A 26,996-nucleotide genomic window follows, 5' to 3' on the forward strand; every position below is an offset into this window, starting at 1 on the left:
CAAGCATTTTGAATGATAACTTTCAGAGGAATTTTCTTTGGTAAATAAGGCTTTATAATGTAAGCAGGTTGTTTTTCTTGAAGGGGATACGAATACACTGAGTACAGGTGTTTCATGCGAATGTAAACCTGTACAGCTATTCCAATGGCTCTACCTGTTCCCTCTTAGGAACACACTGTATGACTGGGTTAAGAAAAGAAGAGAAAAACCCGAATGCTGAGGCTCAGCAAGCTAAGGGTTTTCCTGGGCCAGAGCCAGCAGCAGCAAATGCCTTCTGTAGACCATTTCAAGATTGCTGCTTGCATAGTACACTATTTGTTTTAAAGGCTGTTCCCCATGCCGTTTACTGCCAAGGTAACACAAATAAAGCAAGGTTGTCTGTAAATGGAGACTGATGAATAATGCATGACTTGTCAAATAATGGAAAGTAATACAGATGTATCTTCAGAAAACTGAAGTGCATTTTAGACCACTTGCAATTAAAATATATTATTTGGGATTAAAAAAAAATTCTCTCAGTTACCAGTGTTTTTCTTAAATTGATCTGCAGTGAAAACAAAAAAAGATTTAGATTGGATTGAGTATAGATATTTAATCTAGAATTCATCTCATGTTTATAAACATGTTTGTAAATGATTATAGACATGAAACAAGTGATATTTCTGGGTGATATTCCTCTGGACATCGTGTATGTTGTCAAGCTTGGAACACTTACCTGGAAAAATCATTATTGCTCAACATCCTGTGATGGAAAAATAGCTGCCTATAACATGAATGCTTTCTTTTTGGTAAGAACCAGGTTAAAGAGAAATGTGCATCACCTTTTGCAGGCTTAGATTGTTCATTTCTGGCTTGCTTTTTATTTGGCATTTAACACTTCTCACTTTATTTTTAGTAAGACGCTTTGTACGTGGCAGTCATTTTCTCACATGTACTTTTGTGTTGCATGATTTGTCTTATGGTCCTGTGACATTTGAAAATTTGGTTATGATGCCTCTTGACAGAAGCTGTTAATGACAAAGAATTTGTAATGGTATATAGCTATAATTTTGTAATATGATTAAGCCATTGAGTCTACTGCCAGTATCAGCAGGGAATGAACATTGATTCAAGGTGAAGTTGTAATCAAAGACAACTAAGACACTTATATTTTACTTATGGGGTTTTGGCCAAAAAATTCTGTAGAGCTCTAAGACACGTAAGACAACAAGAAGGAAGGAAAAACAAAGTTGATGTGAGTTACTTTCTGAAGATTTTGCCCCCAGGGGACGTTCAGCAATGTTTGTAGACATTTTTGATTGTCACGTTGCTTTTATAGCCAAAGATACTGCTAAATGTCCTACAGTACACAAGATTGCCCCCTACAATAAATAATTTTTGGGCCCCAAAATGTCAAAAATGCGGCTATAGAGAAACAGTGATTTAGACTTTAAACCTGTAAAGGAAAAGTCTCTTATGTTATCTTATCATTATAATTTATGGTGATTCTAAAGCCTCTTACCCTGGTTTTAGCATTAATTACTCTTCAGAGAATTCCTACAACACCTAATGGAAATATATTTAGAGGTGCATAAATAGGTATATTCTTATCTTCCCTTGAAAGGTGGGGACCCCAAACTTAGCATCATGGAATTTCTGTTTGCCATATAAGGTTATCGGTGATTTTATATTTAGGAAATTTTGCTACATGTTGTTCCTTCTTGATCCCTTAGTTCCTAGACATTCATCTATAAATTTCCTGAGATTGAGTTCTAAAAAAATATCGTAACACTAGTCCCTGCACTGTGGGAAAAGAAAATAAGATTTTAGTGATCTTGTTTTATAATCTAATCCCTTTTTCTTAAACTTCCCCTTCTTTCTCTCTTCACCCTACATGCTATTTAAAAAAAATTCTATTCAACTGAAAATGCAACATGATAGACCTGTATTTTTTGGGAAAAATCAAAATGCAGTTTTAAATTGGAGCTTTTCCAAATAAGGAAATACAAGGGTAAGTGAACTGCAAGGGAGTTATTTGCCAGTGAATAGTATCTCAATTTGCAGAGGTAGACAGGTAGGTGTTATGTGCATTTTAGAGATGTGGAGACAGAGAACCAGATGCCACAGCTTTCCCAAGGACCTGCAGCTCCTGAGTTGCTAGAATCAGACTAGGGTTTCGTTCAATGAGGTAATCCATGGAGACTGCTCGGCAGTTGTTGTTGGCACACAGTAAGCCCTCAGAAGTTTAATATTATGCTGTTCACTCTGATAAGGAAGGAAAGAATTCTTCATGATCTGGCTGAAAGACTCCTACACTCAAAAAGTTCTCGATTTTATCAGTGTGGCCTGGGGTGACCTCTCTAATTTGAAACTGCTTTGGGAGTTAGTTTTCAGTAGATCTCTAATGATCATATTTGCCTTAATAAGAATAGTTGGTATATAGCACCAGGTGGTTATTGAAATGCCATCAACATAACCTGACCCATTATTTCTCCTAACGACTCCTTCCTGGCTTAGCAGACAAGGAACTGAGGCTGAGAAAAGTTAAGTGGTGTTAGGTGGGGGTGAAAATTGGTGCCTCTGCTAGGTCTTACTTCCTGTCTCATTCTGGTGCCTGGCTCAGCCTGTATGGAATGTGCCAGGCTTTCTAGAGGTAACTTTATCAATCCCAGGGAACACAAGGGGCTCATATTCCTGCCTTCCACAGGGACTTGTCTACTCTAGCCATTGTTTGGCTCACTTTGTTCATATTGGGGGGACCTCCTGTGTGCCAGGCTCTGTGCTTTGGGCTCCCCGGAGGGTGATGCAGCCTTTGCCCATGGTGATACCGTGTTTTCTGAAAAGGCACACGTTAAGGTTTCATAGTGCAGGAGGGTGAGGGCTGAAAGGATCTGGGCCAGTTGAGACTGTCCAGCCTTCCTCCCACCAAAAGATTACTTAAAATATCTACATTTACAATTTTGTTCTGGAATTTATGTAACCTCATGTGTTGGGCATCCAGATTCCCCTCATACCTTCGTCCTGAAAAAAATTTTCTTTTTAGTGAGTCTGTTATTGTATTAGCTCATATAGCCTTATTCTTTGCAGTTATGACTTAAGTGAGTTTATATCCTCAAATCATATGACGATTTTTATATAGTCATACCTAGTTAATTATATATGATGTTAACAGCTCAATATATAATTTCATATATGTACTCATATATGTAATTCCTTAATATTCTTGAATAAATCCTATAAAGCTTTCTGTATAAAACTTTGGGGAGGAGCCACAATTTCTTACAAAATTAGAAACATTTCATAGCTAGTTTATTTTGCATGATTAAATATGCTAAATCATAGCTCATTCTTACCACAGATGTTAAATCAATGTGTCCTGCATGCCTTGTGCCCCGTTAATGTGTTTTCCTTCCAGGCAGCACGTGAACTTGTGAGGGAGGAAAGCTTAACATGCATGCATGCTTGCACACTACATATGACATAATGCTGAGTGTTAAGTGCCACAAGAATGGTATAACTAAAGCATCACTTTTTGCAGGAAGACTTTATCAAAGTGGGAGAAGATTATCTAGGTCATTAGGACATTTACGAGCACCTACCAGGGGCTGGGCACTCTTTTAGGCGCTGGTGATACAGCAGCAAACAAGTCAGACAAAATTCCTGCTTTATAATCTTACAGGGCGAGGCAGGTGATGTGTAAGTAACCATACAATTCAGATGGTGATAAATGCTATGGAGAAAACGAGGGATAATGTGAGTCAGGGGAGCGGGGGCGTTAGTTCGTCTTGTAGGGTGGTCAGGGGAGGAAACCCCCGAGGTAACATTTAAGCAGCTGACGGGAAGTGAGAGATAAACCTTGTGGATATTCAGTTGAAGGGCATTCCAGGTAGATTAAGAGCAGGGAGGGAAGAGGGTGGGCCTGAGCAGGGAAGCCAGTTGGCTGGAACAGAGTGTGTGAAGGGGAGCTCAGCGAGGACAAGGGCAGAGAGGTAGGCAAGGGGCCAGGTAGTGTCAGACCTTGAAGGTCTTGGAAGAACCTGCTTTTATCTCAGGTGAGATGGGAAGAAACTGGTGGGTGCTGAGTGGAGTTATGTCACGACCTGAGTGCAATTTCAAAAAAGGTCCTTCTGGCTGCTATGTTGAGAATACGCTGTTGTGCAGAAAGTGGTGGAAGCAGGGAGACTGATTATTGTAATAATCTGGGCAGGAGATAGGAGGGCCTGGATCAGGATGGCAATGGTGGAGGTGGTGAGAAGTGGTTGCCCCTAGATGTATTTAGAAGGTAGAGGGACAGGATTTCCTGACGGGATCAGTTATGTATAAGAGAATGAGGAATCTGGCATGACTTAAAGATCTTTGATCCATAATATGAAAGGATGGAGTTGGCTTTTATTGAGATGAGGGAGATGCGAGACAATGTTTTTGGTCTGTCAAGTTAAGTATGAGTTGCCCGTGAGACTTCTAAGCAGAGAATGAACAGGAAGTTGCACGCACCCAACCAGACTATAGTCTTGCAGGGATCCTGAGGAATGAGTGGCATTTTAAAAGGCATATGTACTGGTGAAGGGTTTCTAAGTTGGAGGGAAGAGTTCAGGAGAGACCTTCACTGGATTTGGAGCCTGGGTGATAATTTAAGAAGCTTTTTAAAAAGTCTAGGTAAGAGTTGACTGTGCTCTGATCTAGGGTGTTGGCAAAAGAAATGGAAAGAAAAAGACACTGAATAAGAGGACTTGATAACTAGGGAGAAGGGAGAGAGAAAGGTGAAAAATGGTTCTTCGGTTTCAAATGTGGGTAATTGGGGGCAGGTAGCATCACTGATAAGAGGAAAAGCAGGTTTGGAGACAAAATTGAGTTTGGCTACATCAACAGTTATCATGTGTTTAGTAAGTTACCATTTACAAAATCCTTTCTAGGTATTATTTCCATTGGTCCTTTTACGGTGGCCGTGCAGAGATGTTTATTTAACAAGCAATTGGAATTGACTCAGAGAGACTGGGCCTAGGCCGTGGATATGGGGGAGTCATTTGCATAGAGAATGTAATTGAATTCCTGAGCTGGCTAAGGGCAAGCATGTTATTAAAAAAATGTGGTGATGGCAAAATCTTGGGGAAGGCAAACTTAGGGGCTCAAGAAGGCGAGGGAGAGTTACTTAAATAACTAAAAGTGGAGTCAGTTACAATGAAATAAAAATTCTGAAAGCTTGGTAGGAAAGAACATTTTGGGCACCCCACGTTTGAAAGCTCTGTGTCTCTCTCTTCTTCTCTCGTTCCTCCTAGCTGCTACTCAGTATTCAGATCTGACACCTCTTTCCTGGAGGCCTCCCTCAGTCTCCCTTCTCTGGTGTAGCTCACCATGCCCTTCTGTGTGCGTACAGCACACGTGCCTCATGGGCGGCACCCCACTCTGCTCAAACTACTCTAGCTTGAGCTCTTTGAGACCTAACCCGCAGTACATCCTCACGGCAGGGGTCACACCTGGACAAAATGAAAGCTGCCTTAACAAAAAAGAGGATTATAATAGAGGTTAGATTGTAACTGGCTATTGGAAACCACCTGTGGTCTTTGAGACCAAGCCCAGTGCAATAGTGGGGCAGATGTTATAGAATCTTTGAGAAGCAGTGGCACATTTATTCCTGGTATTGAACTTGAGGAGAAAATATCAGGTAATCGTTAAATTATTTAATAAGTGCTCAGAAAAGGCAGCCAAACCTTAAAAGATTATCTCTGGGGGAGATAGAAAAATAAAGACAGGTGATTCTAGGGACTAATAATTATTTTTTTCCTAAAGTAATCTTTTTCTGCATCGACTACCTAAATATGAACATTGGATTATTTTTTCAGACTTGTTCAGGGTTCATTTAGCCATTTTGTGAAAGAATTCACGCTTGACTTGAGTGCTAGGCTCTTGTTTCTGCGTTTTGGAAAAACACCATTTATCTCTGTAGTGCTATTTCTGTGATATTATCACGAAAGCATCTAGGTAGTACTGCAGAATTTTAGATGGAATTTCCAAATATAAGCCCAACCTTCCAGTTTTACCTTAAATCCGGTCACATGAACCTTGGTTACCATGGGTATTTTTGTCGTAGGAGCAAGTCCATGAGTGATGTCAGCGCAGAGGATGCTCAGAACTTCCGTCAGCTGCGTTACGAGGAGATGCAGAAAATAAAGTCACAGTTAAAAGAACAAGATCAGAAATGGCAGGATGTGAGTATTATTTTTATTGGGAGATGGGGAGGCAGGGAGGATGTATTTGTTTGACTCTTCCTTCTTTAAAAAGAGAGTCAGTATGCTCAAGGGACGATTTTCCTTGCTATCCCAGATTTCAGTTCTGTAGAAAATGGGATGTTTTAACCATTTTGGTCTATTACTGCTACATATCTTAAAGGCCATTGTGTAAAATGGAAGCCGTTTGTCTTCTAATATTTTCTGTGAGTTCTCAAAAATGAGAAGCTGCTTCCGTGCAGTATAGGTAACTTGTTTACTTGCTTTGGTGGTTGAACTTGGCGTGTGACTGTTACCGATGCTCATGAAAGGAAACACTTTGCTCAAGGTTTAGGGAGAACGGGGAGCAGAGGGTCCAGCCCAGAGACTGGGTATCAGCAGGGAGAGAGGAAAGGGTTCTTAGAGTTAATGGAGGAGGTTTGGGGAGAAATACGAATTATAACTCAGTAATATTTTGGTTGAAAAAGCACTTATCTAATGTGAATCAAAATTAGGTGTTTTTACAGCGCTGACATATATCCAGATGTCTATTTGGATAAAGATTTAACCTTTAGTTTTGTCCCCGGCAGAAGGGAACTCTACCCTTTTAAAAAGCGTTAATTGTTTTACACCAAAGGAGTGTAAAGAAATACGATAGATAAACTACACAGAGCAGACCCAAAGAAGTCTGAGGACAACCTTTTGGTAAGAGGGTTGAGTGGTAGCATAAACAAAAGGGCTAGAGATAGTAAATCTTAATTTTCCAAGCAGTTAAAGATTACATAACACAGATGAAACCTCTGCCTTGGTCACGTTTCTAAATTCCAGTTCCTCTTTTATTTGGGAACTCATTTTAATTGTCAAGAAACAGAAATTCAGTGTCAGTTTGCCAAAATACATGATGACTGAGGCTGAAAATGAGAGGCATGGAGGGGTTATCCCTTAGGTTAAGTCAGATGAAAATTCATGCTGGTTACCTTGTAGGACTAATGTGCACTGCTTTTGTTCTTTCTGAAAATAGTTCTTATGGATTTCAGGCTGTTTTTTGAAGCAGGAAAGGCCCTGTCTGCTCCCAAAGGGCATAAACCACACCTACTTTATGTGCCCTGGGGATGAGGTTCCTCTCAGTTTGAGAAGCTTACATGAGCTTCTGTTGGGGCTGCAGTGCCACTAGGAGTTCTTAGCATGGGATTTCTCTGTTTTGATGACATAGAAAAGTTGGTACCATCCAAACTGTCTTCACCCCTGGGTGTCAGAACCAGCTTAGGCTGCTAGGACTAATTTTAAAGGAGAATTAGGTTGATTGTCCTGGGGTCACCCAACTAGGTGAGACTTAGGTTCCTGGATGTATGGGAAGCAGATGTCCACTTGTTCCTGTGTAATCCTCCTTACTGCCCTGTCCTTATGGGGAGTTGACCCACTTTGAAATCACATACTTGAGGCTGGCTTCCCCATTAAAGCCTTTCCAAACTCCGCCTTCCCCTGCCTGGGATAGAATTGAGCACTTTCTCCTTTGGATCCCTGCTCTGTCACGCAATCCTATCACACTCATTGCTGAACTTTATTTACCTGTCTTTCCCTCTAGACTGAGAGTTCCTTGAGGGGAAGTGCACCTTATTCATCTGTGTGTTTGTGGCCCCCTTGTCTCAAAGTAGGGGTTGAACTCAGTATTTGTTAAATGTATGCCTCTACCTTTAGCCATTTTACAAGCACGTTTCTCTTCCAGTCTGACTAGTGAAACATGTCATTTTGTGTAAGAGCCAGATTATTGGAGTGAGATGGAAATGAATTTGAGACAGTTCCTGATCTTCTCTGACCTGGCATCTAATTACAAGCGTTTAGCATTCTTTGTGAAATGGGCAAGTGAGGCAGGCTACCTGGGAAAACAAAAATGGGGTCTATCTTATTAGGTCAGGGCTTTTAGACAGATACATGAGATAAAAGGCTTGGTACAGAAACGCTGGCTATAAAAAGCAAAATTAGGGCACCTTGGCATCAAAGTTGGAGTGAATAGTTTCAGCGATGTAATGGGATCCTCTGGCGCGCTCTCACTGCTGGAGAGGGTGTGTAGAAATTCAGGTGTGCCTGTGCTGATGTGATTTTCTTCTGTCAGGACCTTGCAAAATGGAAAGATCGTCGGAAAAGCTACACTTCAGATTTGCAGAAGAAAAAAGAAGAGAGGGAAGAGATTGAGAAGCAGTCGCTTGAGAAGTCTGAGAGAAGATCTAAGACATTTAACGAAATGCTGCAGGACAGGTAATGAGGCTGAATGCATCTCGGGGTTGGAGATACCAGTGTTAGAAGTAGATATTTTGTGTAAGGGTAGTGAGATGTACATGTGCACCAATATTAAACTGTCATCAAATGTGCATAACCTTCGAGCATTTTGCTCTGCAGTGAAAAAGCAGTGTGTTGCTGTAATAAGTAGTGACTTGGATTAATGAAAGAAATGAGTACTTAAGGGTGGTGTACGTAATTTCTTCATTTTACATTGTATATTCACATGCAGGATTGGCTATATATGCAGAAAATAAACAACTTTTCCTCCTTTTAAAGTAAATTTAGGAATGGAATGGTCGGATAAAACCAGCTCTCTTAACTAAATTGTGTAAAAGTATAGCAAAGTTCTTTTTCATGGCTTCGTGGTGCAACTAAAATTGTATTTTTCAAGGAAGACTATATAAACATCAATGTGAGGGTTTATTTTTTTTCATTGCAACATAACAGGATAAAGGTCCAATTTATACTTGCCTGTGGAGTAGTTACCATGTGAAACCTTGAGATATTTACAGGTCAGGGAGAAGGCAAATAGGCTTTAAGGATAATGTCAAAAAGGAAACGTGCTGTCAGGTGAAATTAAGCCAAGCTCCTTTGTCCCCTAGAAGCCAATGGTAAACACAGTTTCATTCACTTAAATGCAATGCAGTTGGCTTGAGAGGTACTCCTTACTAAATGGTAGCCGTGAGACTGTTTCATCAGCCTCTCTATAGACAGGAATGGTGACTTTTAATCTGCAATAATTGTCCATGGAAATTCTATCAAGCTGTATGAAATTATATACTAACTTGATCTTAATGAAAGTCTGAGTCTTTTGTGATCTTCTGTTTTTATGAAGCTATTACAAACTGTGTACAAGAAAACTCTCAACCCTGTTAAGAAATCCACATCTCTGGAGGGTTCAAATTGGTCGTCAATTAGTTATCATTATAGTGTGTTAATTTTGGAAGCGTTATATACTTGTGGATGAAATTTTGAATAATCCCTTATTAAAGTTTTCTTATTTTCTTATTAAAGTCTCTTTACAACTGCATATACTTCAGGGACTTTTTTTTTAACCTCTTTAAGAAAAAAAAGTCAAGCTCTTAATCTTTCTTAGTGTGACATTAAAAAATTTGCATGTATTTATTCTCGCATTCTCTTAATGTTGTGTTATGATATGAAGTCAGTAGTCTTTTTGTTCCCACCCATTTTGTTATGTTAATGACCAAAGTAACACCTGTCTCTCCACCTCTGTGTGTCAAATGCCTAACTTTGTGGTTTTGGCGTTTCTTTCTGCTAAGGGAATCCCCAAATCAGATGTCTACAATTACATCGAGGAGGAGACTGTATTCTTCTGATGATGGAGTGAATGAAGAAAAGCTTCCCCCTGTGCTGACTATGTCAGAAGCAAGTTCCCAGAGTGAGAGAGTAGAAGAGAAGGGAACCACTTATCCGACGGAAATTCCTAAGCAAGATTCTACAACTTTTGCAAAAAGAGAGGCTACTATCACAGCTGAAATTCAGCTTCCTTCGAAAAGCCCCGTGGAAGAACAACGCCCAGCCTCTTTGTCTTCTCAGCATTCACGACAAATGGAGTCGACTCGAGTTTCAGCTACTCTCCCTAGAAGTTACCAGAAAACTGATGCGGCCAGGTTAACGTCTGTGGTCACACCGAGACCTTTTGGATCTCAGTCAAGGGGAATCTCATCACTCCCGAGATCCTACACGGTAAACGTGTTTATCCTTCACTTAGTCTGTTCGCCAGCGCAAAATACCGGTGAACTTGTGCAGAGGTTTGAGTTGCAGATACTCGATGGGTAAAATGTATATAACTTGTATATAAAGCAATTGTATTTTTACCAATTTAGGTTCAATAGACATTTAATGCTTAAAATATAGCAACGATGCAGAACTGATTAAACTTTAAATTCAATGAAAGTTGAGCTGCTACATTTTAAAAAATAAGTAATCTACATTCTAAGGCAGAGCATTTATTTTTTAGTGTCATATTTTCTCAAATATATCTTTTGTAAAGTATTAGGTTGCACTGTATGAAGTTGCCAATAGTCGGTTCTTTTTGACCTACAAAACAGCAATTTCATGTGGTTTAACCTAAATATTTTCAGGTGATTATGCACAAAGTTTTATTTTTCCTGATTTCCCACTTCATTAGAACTTGATATATTTGATTGTAGTTATTAAAATGTATCTCATGGTTCAAAAAATACATATTTTTGTTGGGGTTTTAAAGGATATAGACTCATTTGCCCTGAAAATGAAGCAGGGCTGAAAGTGAGTGTATTATTTTGAATTATTTAAAAGGAAGCAATACAGTCTTGAGCACATTGGTGTTCAAATTCCTTTTACCTCTGCCAGTGAGGAATCCTAAAACTCGAAAATAGAAAACATTTGATTAAAAAAATTCAAGGTGAGGGAAGCCTGCCTAAACTAGCCAGAAAAACCGCTGACCATTATATTAAGTAAATACAGGCATATTTGACAACATAAAAATTAAATTTATATGATAGACACCATTAATGTAGTCCAAAAGACAATTTATATAGGCTCAGAAAAATATTAGTAAAATGTATTTTATATATAGGTTTAATATCCCTAAGATTTAAAATGCAAATTGATAAGGAAAGATAAACAGTAGAAAAGTGAATATAGAAATGAATAGTTCAAGGGAGAGGGAATTTAAATGGTTGGTAACATAAAGTATATAGAAGCATGTTCAGTCTCATTAGAGCAAGAATGAGGTGTACAACTTTTCACCCATGAGATTGACAAAGATTTAAAACATTCAAAACGTCTAGTGTTGGCAAGGATGCAGGGACAGAGACATTCTTATACATTACTTTGGAAGTGCATTGCTACAATTTTTAAAGATATATATATATATATATAAAAATTATATTTTATACTACATATATAAAATATTCTTTGGTCCAGCAAGTCTACTTTTGGGAATCTGTGCTATAAAAATAAACATTCTGGTTATAAAGAGATGTGCAATATTTTTGGTACACTTTAAATGACATTGAATGCATATCAAATGAATAAATTGTAGAGATCCATAGTGTGAAGTATTCAGTTGATCTAGTTTAGATTTCTGTCTGTGGACCTGGAGTGATGTAGATGGTCAAAGCAAGTTTCAGAGGTCTGTTTATAAAATAAACACTTTTGTAAAAAATAACTACTCCTACCACTTCATATGTACAGATCTGTTAGCGTGAAAGAACATGCTCCAAGCTTTTAGTAGTAGTTACTTTGCTGAGGGAGGTACATATTACTTTCATTACTTTAAAGTATTAATTTAATGTATATGCTTTTTAAATAGAAATCTAACAGAATACAAAGTTTAAAATGATGTTTCCTATTTAGATGGATGACGCTTGGAAGTACAATGGAGATGTAGAAGGCATTAAGAGAACCCAAAGCAGTTCGGTCAGCATCTCTGTGCAAAGACCTGACACGAGCCAGTTTGCTTCCAGGTCATCCAGCGAAAGAGAGGCAGCAGCATCCAGAGAAAGTGTGATGAGGCTGCTCTCTCCTACACCCACCTTCACATCTCCTTCCCAGGGCCAGGCTGCCACTTCGAAAGACACGTTATCTCCAACATCTAGCCCTGATTTAACGTCTGAGCTTGGAGAAGGGAGAAGCTCACCACAGACAGAGGTCTCAAGATCACAGGTGAGTTTGGGAAGGCTTTTCAATCACCTGCTGCCCAGAAACGTAAGTATTTAAATCAGGAAACCACCTCTAGGCACTACAGTCTGGGCTGATAATGTAGAAAATGACATTGCATTTTATTTGTAACAGATCTTGGAGGAAGTAGATCTCTTCCAACTCTGAACTGATGGATCCAGATGACCCTTGTGGTATGGGTGTATGGAGACTTTTTGGACCAGTCTCCCTGGAGTTGGCTGGCTTTGCTCTCTACTCCCCATTTCAGCAGCTGTTGCCTTGCACCGTTAGCACTCAGTAGTCCGGGTTCGGGTGCAGGAGTCACTCAGGAGGTTTTAGATGCAGGTCTAATAGAAAATGGGTAATAAAAGCCCCTTCTCAGGGAAGTGAACTGACTACAAGGAGAAACTGGTACACATGAGAGGGGCTGGCCACTAAGGACGGGGAACTTCTTTCTCTACCATATGAAAAATCCTAGTGGCTTTCAATACTAATTTGTACTTTGGGGAGCCTAGAATTTTGTACCACTCCTTGTCTTTTAAGGGGAATATTGAGGCTTAGTTACAGTATGACAATTGTGTTCTTGAACATTCGGAGCCCAAATAAAATATACCATCAGATGAAAAAGGACCGGGGGCATTTGTAGTTTTTCCTACTTAAAATCCCACAGATGACTTTAAGAGAATTATTAGGTAATGAATGTTCTTTTAGTTATGTTTTACACGTAGGCTAAAGAGTTGTTGCTTGTCTAGAGAACAGAAAGAAACTTCTTCGTCTTTTAGAGAAAAACCTTCAATAAGCAATTTGATAGTTGTATGAACCCCTTAGTGTGGAGATGCTTTTATGGTTCTGTGGCTTAGTCTAGCATTTTCCGATGCCTTTTACTAAAGTGTATTTTTTTTCCCAAGGCACAACATCAAGTATATAACTCGGCCCAAGTTATATTAATGAAATATCTTTGTGTAAAATATGATACAGCATATTTTAGTATCGTTAGTTTTTATTAGTACAGGAAAGCTTTACAAGTTTAAAGTAAGCTTTTTTTCGTTGTGATTATAAAGTACTCTGTGCTTGAGAAAACTTGGAAATGCAGGAAAACATACATAATAAAACTGACTTGGTAATCCCATCATTTAGAGATATTCTGTAGCATTTAGATATATTTCTTTCAGTTTTCCCATGTATATTTACAAACATATCTAAATCCAGTCGCTTCAGGTGCTAAAATCATTGGTTGTAAATTATTTTTTTAACTTCACTTTTAAAGAATTGGGAATACGTAATTAGCATCATAAGTCTCAGTGGATGAGGACAGTAGCCTCTGTTATACTTGGGGAACATAAGGTACCAGTGGATGAACAATAAAGAGAAAAGCAAGGTGTCTTTTCTTTTATGGACTTGCCTGTTTGCCTTCGTCTTTTCAAATAGCAAATCCCACGAAACAGCCTGATTATTGTACTGTGTGCTCAGTGGTGGTAACTCCTTCAGTGTGGCAGTTGACTAGCTGCATCAGTGGATTAAGAAAAAGAGGGTGTGGGTGTGGCTTCCAGGTTAGAGCAGTTCAGAGGAATGTGAGTTAACATGGCGTGGTTTCAGGTTTTATCATTGGTGGATTTATGCTCTTTAGTCACCCAACTTGAAATGGAATGCTACCGGGCAAAATTAGGCTTGACTTAATAAGTGGAGCAATTGGAATTCTTGAACAAATGTATATATCATATGGTGACTTGCCTATCCCTGAGTTGCTTGGTGTGTCCACTTCTGCACTCCAAGGAAAGTAGCTTATGTAGCATCACCCTGCTCTTGTCACTGAGAAGGAGCTTACTGACTTGGGAAAAGGGCTGGGAATGCACAGAACAGGCTAGGACCAGTACGGCCAGGGCGTATGCAACACTCCTCCAAACTACCTAGTTCTAGGAGTTCAGAAAAATAGAAAATGGTGTCTAGCTGAACATCTAGATGTCTTCTCTCTTTTTGTTGTTGTTGGTTTTTTTTTTGGCGGTACGCGGGCCTCTCACTGTTGTGGCCTCTCCCGTTGCGGAGCACAGGCTCCGGACGCGCAGGCTCAGCGGCCATGGCTCACGGGCCCAGCCGCTCCGCGGCATGTGGGATCTTCCCGGACCGGGACACGAACCCGCGTCCCCTGCATCGGCAGGCGGACTCTCAACCACTGCGCCACCAGGGAAGCCCGATGTCTTTCTCTTTTAATTGAAGTGTACTTGATTTACAATATGATATTAGTTTCAGGTAGACGTCTTGGTAGCTTTGTAGAAGAGGGTTCTTCAGGTCCTCTTCCTTACTCACACTTGTGCTGGCAGGGTCCTTTCATTTCTTCCTACAGCATCTCCCTTGATGTTGTTACCCTTTCCTATCCCTGCTTCTGCTACCCTAATTCCAGCTTTGTCCCTCATCCATGCAAACACTTTGTAAATAGTCATGTCTTTGTGCATTCTACACAAGGCTGGCACCAGATTAATTTGCATGATGCCAGGCTGGACTGGGTAATTTCTCTGCTTCAAAGCCCCCAGTGGCATGCTGTGGTCTGTTCAGTGAAGTTCAAAGCACTCAGGGGAACACCGAGGTCTCTCATGACTGTTCCCAAACTCCCTTTGTAGCGCTGAAACGGCTAATGTTTACCGAGTAGCAGCTATGCCAACCAGGCTTCTCAAGGCATTATTTTATTTAATCCTCACAGTGACCCTCTTATTGCTGTTTTGTAGCCATGAAAATGGAGGCATGAAGTGGTCATGTTACTTGCCCAAGGCCATGCAGCATACCGAGTGGTGGAGTCAGGATTTGAACTCAGTTAGTTTGTCTCAAGATTGCTTCCACTGCCCTGTGTTGTGAGAAAGGGAGCGGAAGTAGGTGATATCTAGCCACATGAGACTGCTTGATTTTTCTGGAACATACCCTATACTTTCATGAACACATCATATATACTTTTATTCTTATTGTTGCCCTATTTAAAAATGTTCATTTCACCCATCTCTGTATTTTGAAGTTCTCCTGTTCCTTCAAAGCACAGGAGGCTCGGTTCCTTCATGGATCAAGAGATCGCCTCCCCCTTGTTGGAACTGAACTTCCTACCCTTGCAAGTTTCATTCACCGAATGCTTCCTTTTCCATATGTTCGTTTCTCCTTCTCTGGTATTGTTTATACCCTCCATAGCCTTTACCAGTAGTTGGCACTTAAGTATTTACTGACTTGAATTCCATTCAAGGCCTTGATTACTAGACTGAAGTATGAACTTGATTCAGCAGGTAATTTAGGTCTTTATAGGTTCTTTAAGATTAAGGGGTGTTTTAGGAATGTGAGCACTGTGATGCTATATAGAATTATTTTAAGGAGGCGAAATCTGGGGGCAGAGATGGGCTAGGAGCCTCTCACAAAATTGTGGTAAGAAGGGAGTTCACGGCATAAAGAAGCAAAGACTTAATGAGGGAAGAACTTAAATGACCTCGTTTAAAATCTGCCTAGGAATTTCGTTCTCACCTCCACTGCTAGTCTGGAGTTCTGTTTTTCTCTCTCTTCCCTTTTCTCACAGACTTCTCTTATGGTACTGCTTCTTTCCCGGCCTCCCCTGCCAGTCTGGGCTGCCAGGGCAATTCTCGGGGCACCCGAGCAAGGGGAGGCAGTGGGACTCCCAGAGTCCTCCGTCCCTCTCCGACTGCCTCGCAGATGTGGCTTTTCCCCCACGTTGGTGTTGCATACAGGGTTTTCTTTTGTTTTGTCTCGTCCAAGCCCTCTGCACCCAAATCTCATCCAAATCCACATTTCAGGACCTTTGCCCCAGATTTTTAAATCAGAACCCAGAAATAGGATGATACATGTGGAAGGAAGGAAGCTTTTTACACTTCCTAATGCCCAAGTCTACAAGAGTACCTCTTTTAAGAGTACCCAGGGTTTACCTTATCACCTCTACCTCCTGTGCATTTTACTTGCTTGTCACCTTCACTAGACCCCTACCCTATCTAAGGGTAGGAAGCAAGCCTGTTGTGCTCAGTGTTAGTACGGTGCCTGGATCTGTAATTACACATTGAACGCTGACCGAGTTCTATTAGCTTTAGAGCTACATGCGTGAGAGTTAAATAGGGTTTTCTTTAGTCGATCTGGAAACTGCCTAACCAGCATATATTACCATGTATAACATTGTTTCCATGGGAAAAAGAAGATAATTACTGGGCATCAACCATGTGGCTCAGCACCTCTTAAAATGTTTCATTTAATTCTCTCAATAACCTAGCAAAGTAGATGGTATTATCCTCACTTTCACCAGTGAAATACTTGAGAGTTGAAAGTTATGTAACACACCCTAGGCTAGTTAAATGCCTAGGCCACATTTGCAACTTCTCTGACCCCAATTTTTTTTGAAATGTGACATGCTTAAATTTGAGAACTGCCTTAAAACACCAAATGTTGACTTAATTTAACTTGGCCATGTCTCTAGAATTTTAGAGCCAATATGGACTGAAATATCTTCTGGTTCATAAAGAGAAAATCATTCTTAAAATTATTTTGAGGAAAGGTAGATATTTATCAAAACTTACCCGAACTGAATCTAATTCTGAGGTGCAGACTTCAAACTCTACCCAGCAGGCAATACGGAGCTACCAGCAATTTTAAAACAGGGTATGATATAATAATTGGTATTTTCTATAACTAAAGTTCTGGCAGATGTGAGCAAGATGGGAGGAAAGAAGGGCTGGAGGCGTGAGAGCCGATTAGGAGGTGACCCACAGCAATTTAGAGGGGAAACCGTGACCTGAGTTAAGATGAGAGCCTGAAGGAGAATGGAAGGATGGGATGGTTCCAGATGGATTTATGGCTTGTGGACTTGCTGACACTTTATTGAGTGCATGTGTGTGGTGGTGCTTGAGAGACCATTGTGTAGAGGTTGTGTGGGGAGCACTTAGGGGAAGGAAGGAGGAAGAGGCCCAGAAAGAACCTGATGTTTCTAGCTTGGGTATCTGGTTAGACAGTGATGCGATTAACCAACATGTGAAAAGCAAGAGGTGGAAGAGCAGGTTTGGGGAGGAAGATAATGAATTTAATTCTGAGTTTGTTGGGCGTAGATAGTAGTTGATGACAATGCATGCAGTTGACTCAGGAAAACATGTGGTCAAGAAGGTGGGAGACTGACTAGGGGTGAAGAAGAGCAACAAAGAGAAAATAGAATAAAGAGAAACACACGAATGAAACTGAGAGGTGGCCAGAGGGATAGAGGAAAAAGGCCGGAGAAAGTGGAATAATGGGTGACTTGGAAGACCGTTTCCCGTAAGCAAGAATAGTTCATAGTGCCTGATGGGATGAGGGCCGAAAATGGATTTGGTAGGTAAGAGCTAGGCTGGGGAATGGGTTGAGTCAAGTGGTAGAGCTGGAAACACCACCTGCTTCTTTGGAACGGATAGTGGAGAGGGGAAACAAGTAGGTATAGACCCATCTTTGGTGAGGGAGAGCAGCTCCAGTGCCAGAGCTGCACCATGAGTTGAGGGCTACTCACTGTGTTCTCGTTCCACTAAGACCCTGGAAAAACAAACTAAAGAGCTGTGTAACAAAAATCAAAGATTATATATTTCCTCTGTTATTTGTGATTTTACAGCCTGAATCTACTTTCAGTGTTACTTGGTTTTATCAACTTCAGTGGGCTTTCTTTAAGGGAACATGTTTATCTAATTGAAAAAGTTTGAGGAGAATGGCCATCTGATCGACCCTGTTGTTTATTGATTCCCATCTGTGTTGATACGAGAATCTTAATTCATCAGATCTCATAAAAGTACATCTTACCATTGCTATGCCAGATCACCATGTCATTATTTTAAAATCTCGGATTTAAGTGTATATTTCTGTTTAAATTGTACCTAAATTGAGGGAAGTTATTTTTATTTTAGATGCTGATATGTTGGTAACTGTATTTTATCTTTCCCAGAATAGGCAGCTGTAACCACGGTGGGATAGTTCTTTATCAGTCATCAAGAATCTAGATTTCTCCCAATAATTTATATTCCTGGTTCCATCCAGTTCAAAAGGAAATTCCCACAGTGTCATCTTCTGAAACATGGGCCCTTTGTAGAATACTCACATGGCATATATCTTGCAAGGAAAAATAAGGAAGTAGAAATCCTAATCATTGTTGAATAGTTTATGCTTGACTATAATTATAGATATATTCACCTGCAAAAAGTCTCAAGGATAATTTAATTCAAGAACCCAGGATTCCACAGAGATGCCAGAGAGACTGTCATGGCGGGGAGGCCATGCAAGAGGGGCCTCTGGGGCCCTTTCCCTGAACAGCCACCACCTACTTTAATCCTTTCTGTGGTGTGGGAGGGAGATGGTCTGCATTGGAAGATAGGGTTTTGAAAACAGAAAGCTTTAAAATTAATGTCACTGTGAGAGAAAATTCTCTGGCAGACTCAGTGACATGCCTGAGGCCACCTGGCCATTGACAGAAAAAGTCCTGTAAGTGCTCACATGGTTCTCTCTCCTTTGCCTGTGTGCACTCCCAGGACCCACGTAACAGGCTGCCAGGCTGTAGCCACGGTAAGGCTGACCTCCTCTATTAACTCTTTCAGAGAGGTGGTTATCTGCCTTTTTATTCTGTTCAAGTAGAGATTTATCTCCAAGGTAAGAGCAGTCCTTTGGAGGACAGTTCTTCTGGTCTAATACAATTGTGACACTCTGCCATCTAGAGCTTAAGCTCATTCTCTTTATCCTATGTTTGGTGGAAAAGGATAATGTTCACTTGCTCCCTCCCACAAAGTATTCTTTATTGTAGTTTGAAACTATTTATTAAAACTCCATCCTGTCTCTTATTCTTCAAGATAAAAAAACCTCAATTAGTGTCTTGGAATTTCTAACCCATCATTTGCTCTGTGCCCTTATATAGCAATAGATTCTGCACCCTAATTGGCTTTAGGTCAGAATTTGGCGGGGGGAGTAGAGTGGGGTAAAAGTGGTGAAGATGACTGTTTATTTTCATTGAGTCATCTCTAATTTAAGTGTGTGGTGGTTTTGGTTAAGGAGTAGAACTAACCAGTAATTTTTTCTGTTCATAGCAGAGTTTTGATATACTCTGGAGATTGGTATCCATCAGGCTGATCATTAATGACTGTTCTCACTATCTACATCTGGGTTCCCATATTTCAGCTGCTTTACATGATGTCTGATGAAAACGTTTCTATATTATTAGCTACAATTTTTTTCTTAAAAAATTCCATACCCACTTTGAAGAGTCAGTAATTGTTTCTTGAGAGCAAGGACCATGCCTAATTCATCTTTATTTCCCAAGTGTTTTATGCAGAATAGATGCACAATATATGTTGAACAAATGAGTAAGTGTGTATTGTTACAACACTTATTGCTCATATCCATACAGTACAGTAAGTTCTTGATCCTTTATTCAGTGCCTTCCTTGTCTTCCTTCTAATTCTTATATAACATCACAGTGTTTCTTAGAATTTAGTCACTTAGATTTCAAACTTGTTCTAAAGGTAGAAAAACTTATGAATTGCCCTGTTGGTCCTAGGTCTGGATTTAACTGCTAAATTAAAATAGAGGAGTTATAGGCCTTTTTCTGGAAAATAAAGTGGCTTTAGGAAGAATTTTTCTTTTTAAACAGTTAAGTCTAAGTTCTTGATAATTATGAATCAAAGAACTGGAAACACTAGTCTGGGAAACACATGCTAAAATTTATGTCTGCTGTTTACCCAAAACAAAAAATGTAAATTATGGCAGTTAATTAAAATTTCCACAGACCTAGTATACTATACTGTAAAACTTAAAATATTTGTTTTGGAAAATGACCTAAGAAAGTCCGTGAAACTGAGAATTTGTGGCTGTGGACTGTAGGGATGGAGATGAAAATAGAGGTCTGCCTGTTGTCCAAGTTCTGGGGCCTGCGGGCTGTTGTTACTTCAAGGAGGTTGTGGCCTGGAGCTCATGGTGTCTCAGTGGGGCCCTCTTGGCATCTTACTGGTGGTTCCTCAGGCATGACCCAGTTCTGCATTTTGTAGCATATGTAGCAGCTCTGCCTTTACCGCTCGATCTTCATGCAGCAGTAGGACAAGCAAAAATGCCTTGCCAAACTTTCAGATACCCATTCGGGGGTGGTGCCAGTCCTAGATGAGTGATTCTGGTAGCTGAATTTTGTGTCTATGAACCCCTCAAAATTATTTGGCTAAATATATTGAATGTTGGAGGTAGTTTAAGTATTGTGACATTTTAAAAATAAATGATTTAAATCTTTTTTGCATTTTCAAAGATGCCATTTTATTGCAATGTATTTGAGATATGTGTAAATTTTAAAGGTACAGCATGTTAATTTGATACACGTATACATTGTCATGTGACTGCTGTTGTAGTGATAATTAACATCTCTCACATTACATAATTATTCTTTCTTTTTAGTGGTTGGAAGTTCTAGTCTCTTAGCAAATTTCATTATAATCAGATATTGTTTATACTCACAGTACTGTGTATTAGATCTCTAGGGCTCATTTACTATTCACTGGAAGTTTGTACCCTTAAACAACATCTGCCCTGTCCCCTCAGCCCCATCCCCTGGTAACCACCACTTTACTCCCTGTTTTATGAGTTTGGCTTTTAGACTACACGTATAAGTGATATCATACGTACTTGTCTTCCTCTGTCTGACTTACCTCACTTAGCATAATGTGCTCAAGGTTCATCCGTATTGTCACAGATGGCAGGATGTCCTTTTTCTCATGGCTGAATTCCATTGTGTGTGTGTGTGTGTGTGTGTGTGTGTGTGCGTGTGTGTACACACACACACACACACACACACACACACAATCACCCCACATCTTCTCACTCAGCTTCATTCCTGGGTTATAAAAAATGGTCTGTAACTTAGACCCAGCTGTATGGTGGGCAAAAGCCTAAGCTTTATCAATATAAATCAACTGATTTATAGTATGCACGTGAAGAAAAATATCTATGGATATGAAGATTTCCCTGATTTTAGCAGCAAAATAATAAACTCAGAGATATTTATGTAAGTGAAGGTTTTACCAAACCCAAGGGGAAAAGAATGAAGCTTCCGGTTTATCATGAAATAATTCAAGTGTACCTTGCGTGCAGCCTCCCTTCTTTCACGGATAGACTTTCCTCCATGTGGGTGCCAGGGACACTTGATCCCACCGTTTCATGTTTGTTTTCAGGATCAGTTCAGTGATATGAGAATCAGCATAAACCAGACGCCTGGGAACAGCCTTGACTTTGGATTTACAGTAAAATGGGATTTTTCCAGGATCTTCGTAGCATCAGTCGAAGCAGGTAAATCATAGATTGGGCTCTACTGAAGTTTCTTCTCCTTTGTTGTCCTGTGCTGTTCAAAAAGCCCCCACAGAAATTAGTTTATTTGATAGAGGAGGAGAAAACACATGTGAAAAATGCAGCAGTAAAGTGAAGGGCACATCCTCTTCCCAGAGACTGATAGTTGGAGTTACAAATTACATATTGTTTGACCTTGCCTCGTTAATTTTAGTTTCGAAGAGTCGTAATTTTGTGACTTTTACAGACTTCATTTATCAAAATTTTAGGCTTAATATTTGGAAGTACTAACAAACAGTGCTAAATTGAAGATCCAGAAAGAACTTTCCCTGATCATTTGTGTTTGTGATGGATACATAGGTGCTATATAATCAATATTTTCTGAGCGTCCTAATGCATCTATTGCCCAAGGACTCCTGAGGATGCTTTGGGACTTTTACAGAAGCACTGCCCCTCCTCCACCAAATCAAGCCCAGAAACTCTTAGCAAAATATTACAAGACCTAAAATTAAAATGAAAGCTATTGTATTTATGAGGAGTTCCTCATTTACATACTTTAGCTCTATAAAAATGCATGTGAACTCTGGTTATTTCTTTGAAATTTCAAGGCTGCTTTAATTAGATAACGGTAAGTAGTAATTTTAAGCCATTTTAAGCGGCCCTGTTTTGTTCTCCATTCTAGAGTGCATTTGGCTTTGGAAGCTCAGCTAAAGCGGAATATATATTTCACATTTTTAATTTTAAAATCATTTAAAAGTTTCTTCTTAGGAGGTTAATAAAGAAATTTTATTGAACAGATGGGTTTATCATTTCCCTTTAAACGTTAAGGAAGATACATTCTATAGGATTAAAAAATGCCTTTGGTTGCTTTGTAATTTTGTAGCTACTCAAATATTTGATAACTTTAAGAAATTCTGTGACTCCTCTGCACCTGAAAAACTATGAGAAATGATTAGGTGGGATTAAGAAGTCATTTTTTCTCTTAATTTAAATAAGCAGTGACTAGTAGGACATGTTTTTATTTTTTATTGGTAGTTTAATTTATTTTGCTTTATTTAGGTAGCCCAGCAGAATTTTCTCAGCTACAGGTAGATGATGAAATTATTGCTATCAACAACACTAAGTTTTCATATAAGGACACAAAAGAGTGGGAGGAAACCATGGCTAATGCTCAGGAAACTGGAAACCTAGTAATGGATATCAGGCGCTATGGAAAGTCTGGTGAGTTGGTTATACCACCGTGCTTGGCTTTCTAAATTGGGAACTGGTCTTTGGCAAGTGGTTATAACAGCTTGCTTCAATAACATTTTCTTCTCTCTTCGTTTCACTTTTTTATTTTTTGGCTTAAATATGTTTTGTGGTTATGTCGAGACAAGTCTTGAATGATGCTTCTTTGGATGTTCTATCTGAAAGCTTTTCACTAGCAAATTTACTGTATTCTGCATTATTTATTGACTGATTTATATGCTGGACTGGCTTTGAATGCACATATCAGCTGAAGGCTCTTGTAATTATATCTGCATTTGGAAGTCATATGATGGTGTTGAATATTAAGAATTACACCATGGTTTCACTTCCTCTGCAGCATCATGACTGTAACTGGTATAAGAGAGAGCACAGTAGGTCAATATCCCAGTTGTTCATTCGGGAAGAACTTTCGATGTACATTTCATTATTGTGTTGCTTAATTGTTGAGGTTAGATGCGGAAGGGCATTAAGCCTTCCCAGACCTACCAACTTATGACATCAAAATATAATACCCAGTCCTGGTTTACAGAAAGATTCAGCAAATTTGCCAGTCTTTTCACCATTAACACGCTCTAACCCTCTGTTTCTGGAAGGTGATCTGTTGGTAAAAGGCCTAAACTCATTTCTTTCACACACTATCTGACTTGTTTGTCTTCTGTGTGTGTATTTTGTATATGTACATTCAGTAACTTTGTTCTTTCAACTTCAACATTTACGTGCACTCATTTCTTGATCTTCGTGTGCCAATCAGACTGGGGCAAAGACCAGCCTTCCCTGCCATTTACACGGCATAAAACCCTCAATCTCACCAGTATGGCTACCAAAATTATAGGTTCACCTGAAACAAAGTGGACTGATGCAACTTCTGGAATTTACAGCTCAGACAAATCTTCAAGTCTATCAATCACAGCTGATTTCTCAGAAAGCCTTCAGAATTCTGTAAGTATTTCGAGAAGTGGGCGTATTTGGGTAGAGCAAAGCAACTATAGGAAGTGTGTTTGTGGGGGGAAAGAATCTGCTTTCTTTGAACAATTTTGATGCTGTTTTAAAAACAGATAATTGAATAAGGTAATTTATAGTAATGAGAATAAAATATATTTTTGAAAATCATAAGGCATTACTCATTAATAATTTAGAGTAATAGTTATAGAATGAAAAAAATCAAAAGATCCCATAGTGATGTTTTGCAGGGTTTTTTTTTAAACATACATTTATTTTTATTTATTTATTTATTTATTTATTTATTTATTTATTTATTTATTTAATTTATTTATGGCTGTGTCAGGTCTTAGTTGCAGCGGGTGGGCTCTTCGTTGCAGCGCGTGGGTTCTGTAGTTGTGATGGGCAGGCTCAGTTGCCCCGTGGCATGTGGGATCTTAGCACCCCGACCAGGGATCGAACCCACATCCCCTGCACTAGAAGGTGGATTCTTAACCACTGGACCACCAGGGAAGTCCCTGCAGGTGTTTCTTACCAATCCTTCATCATTATACCCCTCTCTCAGATCTTTGTGAATGTGCAGTAGTTAATTATGTAAAATTATACACTCTAACTTTTCTATGCTTTCCTTAGTCTTTACTGGTAAAATAGATACAGTAATTGTGTGCAGTTTTAAAACCTCATGAAGCGGTTTTAGTCCTTGTGTGGGTGAATGTGATGGGTAGATTTACATATGTGGTTAAGAGATACACAGTTACATTAATTGATTTAAAATAATTATAATGTAGAAATTTTCTAATTATCAAAGTAATAGTTAAATTTAAATTTGCAAATAAATGTGTTTATATTGACTCCCGAGATATAATGGCTGTTATCCCAAGATGCTCCCTTTCATGTAATAAGGAGATCCTGCTACCTTGATTATTTGGCCCATCATGTTTCTTGGAAAATTAACGACTGATTGAACTTAAAGCTATTCATGCTTACAGTTGGCCATTAATTCTTCCACAAATATTGAAGAACAATGAAAAAATTATGTTTCTATTATATGTAAAAGGCTGTAAAGAATATATCAATACTGTGAAAAACTCATGTCATTAGAAGATATTTTCACTAATGAGAAATGCATTATTTAAGCTTGAAGTCCAATTGGAGAGAATGTTGTTCACTGGCATTTTTATCCTTTCTAGAATACTGAATCAAAGGAAATCAATGGAATTCGTGATGAAAGCAATACTTTTGAATCAAAAGGTAAACATTACCATTATAGCTTACATTTATAATATAGGAGAAGTCATTGCACTCAAGTTCTGCTACTATAAAAATTAATATCTGTGAGTGAAAGCAAAACTGATCTACTGCAAGTTGAAACTCAGAGGTTAGCACACAGATCCAATTGCAGCCAGGTGGAAGGGCATTCAGTTCCAGTGTTGAATAGTCCAGGAACTGCAAACAAAGCTTTGGCAGCCTGTCCAGGAGCTTTGAGTGCCTCTGTGTCTAATCCAAATAAGAAAGACTGGTTTTCCCGAGGCCATCAGCCTTCTCGCTATGGTGTGCTGGCAAAGGGAATCTTAGTTAGATACAAGGTTTCCTTTCTCCCTTTTATGTTGTGAAAGGGACAAGCCTGGAAGCAGCTAGTAATAAGGAAATGCCAGTGGCAGTAACAGTTGTTAGCAGAAGTACCCATCTGTAATGAAAAAGCAGACATAGCATCTAGGGAAATTTTGCATTATGGAGTCATCACTCCCTTCCTTCTGCTGTCTATCTACAAATAATTGAGCTACCACATGCTGTGTGCTATGGCTTAGGCATACAAAATAAATAAGAAAGATCTGGTCCACATAGGCAGGGGAAGAAACTCAAAGAGGATGAAGCTTCTCTTAGCATGAAACTAGACTGCCAGGCACAGGTCTAGGTTTTCTCAGTGGTTTGGTGGTTTTGAATCTGCATTTGTCAGTTCATAATACCTTATGTCAAAATCAAACCAAGTTTATAAATTTCCCTTCCTTTATTGATTATTTATGTATTTAATTTCTGATAATTATAAGTGACTATATTTTAACTGTTTGATATTGCATTCTTTGTCAAAGGAGTTTTTAAAAGTGAACATGACTGCTTTTTTCTTCATGATATTTTTTTTTTTTTTTGCCGTATGTGGGCCTCTCACTGTTGTGGCCTCTCCTATTGCGGAGCACAGGCTCTGGACACGCAGGCCCAGTGGCCATGTCTCACGGGTCCAGCCACTCCGCAGCATGTGGGATCCTCCCGGACCAGGGCACGAACCCATGTCCCCTGCATCGGCAGGCGGCCTCTCAACCACTGTGCCACCAGGGAAGCCCCTTCATGATATTTTAATCTAAGATGTGCGGGTCCCGTTCTGTCTGTGACTCAGCAGAGCGCTTGTTAGTGACTATGGGGCGATACACAGGCCCTGTCATTTGAGGGTTTTGTTTAGATAAGTAAATATCAACTAGTGTCAAATAATAATTACATTTACATTTTATGAATAAACTGAAGTATGATAATCATTTGCCATAATCTTGTGGCAGATCTGTAGAAGTCAGAATATTTTCTTTTTCTTTTTTATGTGATTGAACTCTATTTGCTTTATGTAAAGTTAGGGGCTATAAGATCTTGGAAACTAGGGCAAAATAGTCTAGTTAGAAGAATATTTTAATTTTAGCATTTGGGGTTTTTTTTAGAATTGTTTTCTGGATATTTATTTTCTTGTCCTCCTCCCCATTATTTTTAGTTCCTTTTTTACTCACTAGTACTATGAAAAATCTTAGTTACAAACAATTCTTCCTGTACTAGAAAAGATTTTGAATTGATTAACCTAAGCAAAAACATTTTAATTTCCACTTCCCTAAAGGGGTGTGATCTAGCACGGAAGATGTTACTTCAGCTACTTTGAAACTGTGATGCTACCTGCTTAAATTTATTAATCAAAATATTAGTTCCTTTTACTAATTTGAATGTAGTATAGACTACTAAAACTATGTGTGTCTTTGTGCATTGAAATAATCCCTATCTTCTATGGCAATCAGTTTTATCATTTTAAAAATCATATTGCTACAGAATGGAAAGATGTATTAAGTATCGTTTAGTTTTCCAGTGGTGAGAGATTAAAATGAATGACATGGTATTGATGTGTTTTTTTTTGTGTTTGTCTTTTTCAACTAGCCTCTGAACCTATTTCTTTGAAAAACTTAAAAAGGCGATCACAATTTTTTGAACAAGGTAAACTGCCAAGCTAACAATTCATGTACTTTCATGGAATTGTTCCCACTCTCCACTCTTTTCCTGATAGTCTGTGGTGCTGGGCACTGAGCCTCTTCTATTTGGCCATCATTATGACCAAGCAACATAACCCATTTCCATTCTTTCCCT

General features: G+C 39.2%; 1 protein-coding gene across 1 annotated transcript in view; it reads left to right on the top strand.

Annotated features, from left to right (window-relative positions):
* LMO7 (LIM domain 7) overlaps positions 1–26,996 on the top strand; it is a 97,674-nt gene that overhangs the window by 52,105 nt on the left and 18,573 nt on the right. The window contains exons 10-18 of the mRNA XM_007446598.1: positions 6,068–6,185; positions 8,296–8,438; positions 9,743–10,169; positions 11,826–12,134; positions 21,308–21,422; positions 22,479–22,640; positions 23,500–23,606; positions 24,797–24,857; positions 26,790–26,846. Of these exons, the coding sequence (XP_007446660.1) occupies positions 6,068–6,185; positions 8,296–8,438; positions 9,743–10,169; positions 11,826–12,134; positions 21,308–21,422; positions 22,479–22,640; positions 23,500–23,606; positions 24,797–24,857; positions 26,790–26,846 (1,499 nt within the window). The remainder of the gene's footprint in view (positions 1–6,067; positions 6,186–8,295; positions 8,439–9,742; positions 10,170–11,825; positions 12,135–21,307; positions 21,423–22,478; positions 22,641–23,499; positions 23,607–24,796; positions 24,858–26,789; positions 26,847–26,996) is intronic.

Source organism: Lipotes vexillifer, unplaced genomic scaffold (assembly GCF_000442215.2).
Source record: "Lipotes vexillifer unplaced genomic scaffold, Lipotes_vexillifer_v1.1 scaffold994, whole genome shotgun sequence".
NCBI classification, from domain to species: Eukaryota; Metazoa; Chordata; class Mammalia; order Artiodactyla; family Lipotidae; genus Lipotes; species Lipotes vexillifer.